This window comes from Myotis davidii, unplaced genomic scaffold, assembly GCF_000327345.1.
Source record: "Myotis davidii unplaced genomic scaffold, ASM32734v1 scaffold44, whole genome shotgun sequence".
Classification (NCBI taxonomy): domain Eukaryota; kingdom Metazoa; phylum Chordata; class Mammalia; order Chiroptera; family Vespertilionidae; genus Myotis; species Myotis davidii.
In genome coordinates, this window is record NW_006299705.1 from 195,767 (window position 1) to 203,826 (window position 8,060).

The window sequence follows — 8,060 nt, forward strand, 5'->3', positions numbered from 1 at the left end:
TTTGGTAACTGGGACTGCTACTCAGGGTGAGAAAGTGGGAGGTGTTTGATGTAAGACAATTGATATGTGAAAAATAAAACTCAATTCTAATACCTCATCATAGGTAAACAAACAAACCAAAAAACTGAAAAAAAACCCAAAAAACCAAAAAACTTAAACCAACTCCTCCCACTCCCACATACTCCACTGATTCAGAGATTCTTTTTATAAGGTATGAATATCAATACAAAAAGAGACTCCCATAAGAAAGCACACATTATCACCTTATGCAACATTTTCTGGCCCTTAGACTGTTTTCCCCCACCTTTATTGAAGTGTAATTGGCACATTATACTTGCTTAAGTTTAAGGTGTACAATATGATTTAATACAAATGATATTGAGAAATGATCACCACAATAAGATTAGTTAACACATCTTTCACCGCACATTATACAATATGGTATTGTTAACCATAGTTACCATGTTGTACATCAGATCCTCAGAAGTTATCCATTTTATAACTGGAAATGTGTACCCTTTGACCAATATCTTCCCATTTCCCACAACCCTCAGCCCCTGGAATCTACCATTCTACACTCCTTTTCTATGAGTTTGTTTTTTTTAGATTGCACATATAAGTAACATTATAGGGTATTTGTCTTTCTCTGATTGACTTATTTCACTTAGCATTATGCCCTTAACTTCCATCCATCTTCTCACAAATGGCAGGATCTCTTTTTTTATAGTTTAACTAGAGGCCCAGTGCACAAATTTGTGCATGGGTGGGGTCCGGTTAGCCCGCCCTGATCGGGGCCGATTGGGCCAGGCAGATCTGGGGGAGGGGCTGGGGGCAGTTGGCTGGCCACCCCCGCCCCCTGGTCGAACTCCCAGTCAGGGGGACAATTTGCATATTAGCCTTTTATTATATAGGATAATATTCCATTGTATATACAGACCATACTTTTAAAAAAATATTGATTTCAGAGAGGAAGGGAGAGGGAGAGAGAGTCAATGATGAGAGAGAATCATTGACCAGCTGCCTCCTGCATGTCCCCCACCAGGGACCAAACCTGCAACCCGAGCATGTGCCCTTGACCGGAATCAACCAGGGACCCTTTGGTCCACAGGTAAATGCTCTATCCACTGAGCTAAACCAGCTAGGGCCAGACCATACTTTTAAATCCATTCATTTGTCAAGACATGCTGTTTCCATGTTTTGGCTATTGCGAATAATGCTGCAGTGAACATGGGAGTACATATTACTCTTTTAGATAGTGATTTCATTTCCTTTGGATATATACCTAGAAGTGGGATTGCTGGATCATATCGTGGTTTTACTTTTAATTTCTGGAGGAATCTTCATACTATTTCCCATAGTGATTGCACTAATTTACATTCTCACCATCAGTGCACAAGGGTTCCCTTTTTAAAGTCCATTAAAAAAATTTAGAAAGTCCATTAAAAAATTACCAATACCTGGGCTCCAGAAAGATCCTTGCCAGTACCTGTTATCTCTTTGTTGTCTCTTTGGTTTTTAAATACCCAAGAAATATGTTAATGAAATAGTACTAATCAAGCTTCTCAGATGTTCTGTTCACAAGCAGTTGGACATTTGAGAATCCAGATTTCTCCAAATATGGACTGTTCAGGAATGCTTTTAATAGTGCACACTCATAGGCCTCAGACTTACAGAATCAGAATCTCCAGGAATGGGGCACAGAACCCTGAAGTTTTGTGTTGTTGTTGTTTTTAATATTTTTTGTTTTTATTGATTTCAGAGAGGAAGGGAAGGAGAGAGAGAGAGAGAAAGAGAGAGAGAGAGAGAGCGAGAGAGAGAGAGAGAGAGAGAGAGAAACATCAATGACGAAAGAGAATCATTGATCAGCTGCCTCCTGCACGTCTCCCACTGGGGATGGAACCTGCAACCCAGGCATGCGCCCTGCCCTGGAATCAGACTGTGACCTCCTGGTTCATAGGTCAATGCTCAACCACTGAGACATGCTGGGCTGGCCAGAACCCTGAAGTTTTAGTGGATAAATTATTTGCCTGAAGTTACAGGTAACTCGTGGAATTTTGGGGGTAATAGCCTGAGTGTTCTTCCCATAAAAGAGCAGGAACAGCAGAAAACAAGATAGACTTTTCTGCCTTTTGAGATCCTTCTTGCTTAGTTTGCCCAGGAATTTTCTTCTTTTAGTATAATCTGTGTTACGAAACTATGAACTGAAGAGAGCAGGATTTAATCTACTCTTTGCCCTGGGGCCCAATATTAGATTTACCAGTGAATCTGCTTATCTGCCTTATCTATAATAATAAAAGAGTAATATGCTAATTAGACTGGATGTCCTTCCAGACGACCCTCTCTATGAAGCCAGGGCTGCAAGGGAAGCCCAGGTCTTGGGTGCCAGACGGAAGCTAGTGCTGGCAGCCGGGGGAAGGAAGGCCTACTCTTGCACGAATTTCGTGCATTGGGCCTCTAGTTAAATTATAAGTTTCCTGAGGCAAGGGCAGGATATTAATCATTTTTATAGACAATGCCATACCCAATGCAACATCTCACATACAAACTCTCTGCAATATATTAAGTTTGATTGGGCCCAAATCATGGGAGACAAAACTCCCAAAAACAAAATTAGTATTTCCTTTTGAGTTTTAACATACAATGTCCAATGATACTATAGAAATAATAATTTTCATAGAATTATTTTATATTTCATAGAAATATAAAATATTTTTATAGTGTTGTAACTTGAAACTCACATAACAACATTCTAAATTTTTGCTTATTTTGTACTTTATTCTTGAGTGACTTATTTCACTTAGCATTATGCCTTTGAGGGTAGGGGTCAGGGAACTGAGAAGACATGCTTTTTTGTTTGTTTGTTATTCCTCCCCAAGGATATTCTTCCTCCACACCCCCATTGATTTTTAGAAAGAGTGAAAGGGAAGGGGAGAGAGAGAGAGACTGGGGAAGGGATCAAGACTGCAACTGAGGTACAATGCCCTTGACTGGAATTAAACCTGCAATCTCTCAGTCTGCGGGCCGACGCTCTAACTAGCGAGCCAAACTGGCTAGGGCAGACATGCTTTGAGTAAACCTGGAATATGTCTCTTTAAAATGTGTAAGATAGTATGAATACTAGGGCCTTGACTTTCCCCCTCAACTTCACAAAAGGAAACCAGGTAAGAAATCCAAGGCTCAGGGATCAAGAATGAAAGGAGCACCAGTGCAGCACTCTCGTGACTGGACTACCTTTGCTTCTACCTGCCCATTTCTGAGTCATTGTGCTGAGAAAGCAGCAGCTATAGGAATTTTATTTTCAATGTGTTGATTTATATCCAGCTCCCTTATAAAAAGGACATCTGAGAAGAAATAATTTTAAAAAGTTATTTCTTGTATTATTTTTGCTGGTTCAAACACCGTATCCTCTAAACTCAGAAGAACAAGTTGCAAACTCCAGGAGCGCCCTCACCTTATTTACAAGGGTATATAAGGCCTTGTCTTGTGCACCATATTTTAGGCACTGCCTAATCCAGGTGTGGATAGTCCAGTCTCTCAGGTACCTGCAATTGGGGCTGTGCCGGAATCTAAACAGAGCAGAAGGAGAAAGAAAACAGGTGTTAACTCTTAAATGTCAATCCCAAAATACATCGTCCACCAGCAGGTGCTTCTCTTAGGTATTTACAGATGTGTAGTCAATAGGACCAAAGTCATAAAAGTCAACAGTCTACAAAAATTCAAGGCTAAAACTCACTAACCATAAAGTCTAAAATGGAAGAGAGAAGGCAAAATAAATAAATAACAAAAAGATTGTAAAAATTGTATTCCTTATTTAATAACCCCTAAATCAATATCTTGTTTTAATATGAGACTTATGAAAAATGACTTGGTAGAAATACTAACCATGGTGTTATGTGAATACATATTTCATTAGAAGAGAGATGTTGAATTGAAGCTGACCCTAATAAGTTCACAATAAAACAGATGAAGCAAAAAAGAAAAATAGAAGGGCAGAGCAACTCTAGAGGGAATTAGCTTTGTGTCATATTGATATTTCTTGTGGCACTTAGGAGAGATTGGCATAGTCATCAATGAATCAAAAGAAAAAAATAATGAAAATTAAGCAAAACTTAACATTCAGGTCCCCCAGGTCTTCGGAACCGACAGTCCTGCTGCCTTCTTCACAGCTCTGCTCTAGCTCTTCAGTCTGCCTCCTCTTGTTTCCTACTGCTCCCCACTTGGCTTTAAAAGGCAATCCATGCTAAGACGTATGTAGTGACAGTGTTGCCACAAAGAAAGGCATTCCGAACACTACCCTTGCCTTGTGTTTGCACACAATGGTAACATTTGGGGTCAGAGCGCTTCTTGCTCTTGGCAGGTCCAGGCCACAAGCCTCAGAGCAGAGACAATATAAGGGGCTTTGCAGTCCTCTTTTTGTTTATCTATTTTGATTGGGATGGATCTTCAAATATCATATCATGTCAGCTAAAGTCCCACCCTTTTTCTTTAACTTGATAGAAGCAGGTCAATCTCTGGGCTCTACAAAAATCAAAGTGTTTTCTTAAAAACAAAAAGGCAAGACAAAAACTTGGAGTGCAAGGATTTTGTGCCAGATTGAGAGTTGGGGCTACAGGCGTATCCCAGTGTTTTTCAGAGGCTGTTTATTCAATCTGCCACCTGCTCCTTCCTGCCATCTGCTACTGGGACAGTTTCATGCTAAACAAGTTCTCTGCCAAAGTAAAAGCCGAGAAAAAGGGAAAGTGAGAAGTAGTATTTAATTTAGGCTATTTATTAGTGCCCCGATTAGAGAGATTAGGCAAAATTAAGATTTGAAGATGTTTTATGGATTAGAGTCATCGAGCCCTCTCCAGTCTTTTGAATATCTTAGATTTGCCTACAAAATGTCTCTATCTTTCTCTACAGAATTAAGCCCTTTAAAAGCATAAAGATAGAAACTGGTTAAATTGTGTTCAGGTTGAGAGTGATCTGGCCAAAGAAAGGCATCATATAGGTGCCAGAGATACTAGATCTAATGAGACCCTCTGCAGATAAGTGAAACAAAATATGTCTTTTATTATTTCACTAGAGGCCCGGTGCACAACATTCATGTATTGGGTGTCCTCTCAGCCCGGCCTGTGCCCTCTCACAGTCTGGGGTTCCTAGGGGGATGTCCGACTGCTGGCTTAGGCCCGCGGCAGAGGTGAGAGAGGCTCCTGCCACCACCACTACACTTGCCAGCCGTCAGCCTGGCTTCTGGCTGAGCGGCGCTCCCCCGTGGGAGTGCACTGACCACCAGGGGGCAGCTCCTGTGTTGAGCATCTGTCCTCTGGTAATCAATGTGCGTCATAGCAACCAGTCATTCCACCATTTGGTCAATTTGCATATTAGCCTTTTATTATATAGGATGACTTTCCTCACATTGTAAAATCAATTGTTGAGCCACTTGAGCTCCTCTCCTGCTTCCTCTGAAAAATCTGAAATCTAAAGTATAATGGCCAATTAAAAGTTAATTTTACTTTTTAAACAAAAAAGGCATGACATAACAGGTGTATTCCCTAAATTATGGAGATGTTTCCTTGTTAGCCTGTAACCTCCCTGGGCAAGTAGGGACAGTGACTGACTAGCTCAACCTGGCTCCTCAGTGCCTGACACCATTCGTGGCCCATGGCAGGTTTTCACCAATAAAACAAGAGCTTTATTCAACATGTATTAAAGGCTATCATGTGTTGATAATTTTGTTAACATCTGTGGTATATATGAAGAACTGTAAACTACCTGTTTGGGGCATTTATAATCTCATTCCAAAGCAAAGTATACAAAGCTGAACAATTACACCAGGTGGAACAGGAAGTGCTAAGAGGGCACTGCTAGTTTTGGTAGTAATGGATGTTAGGATCAGTACATTTTTCCTTTTAAAAGCAAACAAAACAAAATAAAAAATGTCAATTACTTCCTTTACCCAAGATTATTTTAAACCTAATCCTCATTTATAACCTAATCTTCCACTTTTGGATGTCTCCAACAACCACTAAAGAGTTAGGACTTTTTTAAAAAAATTAAACTAAATTATTATTTTTTTCCATCACCGTTTATCCCTTCTATGCCTTCTTCCACCTCCAAAGAACTTTTCTTTTCTTTTTTTTGATGGACTTTAAAATAAGAGCACCACAACTATATCCAGCAAAACACCCTTTTCTCTGATCAGCTGACCATAGTTAGGCTTTGAGCGAGAATGAAAAAGATGGTAAGACCTGGCTATACTAGTAAAAGATTCAAAGCTCAAATCAAAATCGGCTTTAAGCCACTTGCTAACCTTGTGAGGCTAACTTCACACAGAGAACAGAAAAGTCTTTTCTCTCATACTTTATTTCTTAGAAGCCTAAAGGAAAGTTACAAGACTTCCCACCTCCAATATAATCAACTGTGCACTGCAGCCCTTAGATTGATTTGTCAGCAGACTCAAAGGGGTCTTTAATAAGTTTACTCTCTCCCTCCTGGGACAGGGCTGCTCAGTACGATCTCTCCTCTCTAAACCTAATACTCCAGATACACAACCATGGCGAGAACATTCTCAACTAAATGACATCAAATAAATTCAGGAATAAGAGGAAAACACTTCCTCATATACCATGACATATGCTGCCCAAAGTGCAATTCCTGCCTTTCCCAGCCAAGCAGGAAATAAACTCCCTTCCAAGCCCCCATCAATGATAAAAAAGAAATTAGCACACAACTTATTGGAGTAGCTATCTAGAAAATATACAACTCAAAATATTGACATAGTAAGGGCCCAGGTTTGGATAGTGAGTTTGGAAAGAATCGCTCTGTCAATGATTTTTGAAGCAGTTCAGACAGATAAACTTGGGCCTTTTCAGAATTGCCAGGGGTAATATGATAGGCAGGTAAGTCTCCAGAGGGGGTACTTGCCTGGAATGAGTCTGCAGGCTGCTGGACCAGCATTCTGCCTTTCAGCCAGGAGAACCAAACCATGACAGCGAATTAGCAGGAATTGAGAGGCTGTCTCTCCTCAAAAGTCAGGCTATGTTCAGGCTTCCTCAGGGCATTTGCCTGCACTGCTGCTCATTCAGGACCTATGTCACCAGGAAGGAAGGAGAGCAGAATTACAGGCTGCAAAACTGACAAGGGGGCAAGATGCCTCGGAGATATCTGAGGGGAAGAAGGTGTTGGGGTCCAACCCCAACGGGTCCAGAGGTCCCCAAAGGACGGAGTCGGCGAAGAAGGAATGACACGGAGACAGCGTTCAGTTGATCAGCAGCCTTGCCAGGATCTCTAGCCACAATCTCCAGCCAAGTTCTGTTTTGGATCTCCAGCCAGGTTCTGTGTCCATGTTCTCTTGCTAGGTTCTGTCCAGGTTCTCCAGCCAGGTTCAGTCACCAGGTTCTAGTCAGGTTCTCTTGCCGACATAGTAAGGGCCCAGGTTTGGATAGTGAGTTTGGAAAGAATCGCTCTGTCAATGATTTTTGAAGCAGTTCAGACAGATAAACTTGGGGCCTTTTCAGATTGCCAGGGGTAATATGATAGGCAGGTAAGTCTCCAGAGGGGGTACTTGCCTGGAATGAGTCTGCAGGCTGCTGGACCAGCATTCTGCCTTTCAGCCAGGAGAAAGGCAAAGAGACAAGAACACAACTAACACATTGATTTTCCAATTTGCTTGCAAACAGACTGGCCTTTGTTCTCGCCTGCTCTGACCACTGGTCTGGCAGATGACAGGCAGCCGCTGTAGGAGTCCCCTCCGTGCCCCACACCATCAGCTGTTTGCTCACCTCAACAGAAGCGTTATTATTGTCCAGGCCAGCAGGCTGTCAAGCTAGGCAAACTGTGAGTGTGCAAAGGATAAACAAATGCAACCCAAGTAACCCCGACAATGTTTGTGCTCATGATGGCAGAGACATTCTGAGCTTCCAATTTATCAAATATAAGTAAACTTACAACAATTTTAAAGACATGAGTATTTCTTGGAGGGAGGAGTGTTACGGAAAGGAGAGAATGAAGAAGCATGTTCTCGGGTTCTAGCTCTAGTTCTGAAAGCTGGTTTCCAGGGCTGCAGGATCTCTGTCCAC

At 41.5% G+C, this 8,060-nt stretch overlaps 1 protein-coding gene across 3 annotated transcripts in view; it reads right to left on the bottom strand.

Moving 5' to 3' along the window:
- Window positions 1-8,060, bottom strand: part of MRPS27 (mitochondrial ribosomal protein S27) — a 77,094-nt gene that overhangs the window by 16,369 nt on the left and 52,665 nt on the right. For all 3 annotated transcript variants that reach the window (XM_006775425.2, XM_006775426.2, XM_015571663.1), the window contains one exon: window positions 3,452-3,566. In XM_006775425.2, coding sequence (XP_006775488.1) covers window positions 3,452-3,566 — 115 coding nt within the window. The remainder of the gene's footprint in view (window positions 1-3,451; window positions 3,567-8,060) is intronic.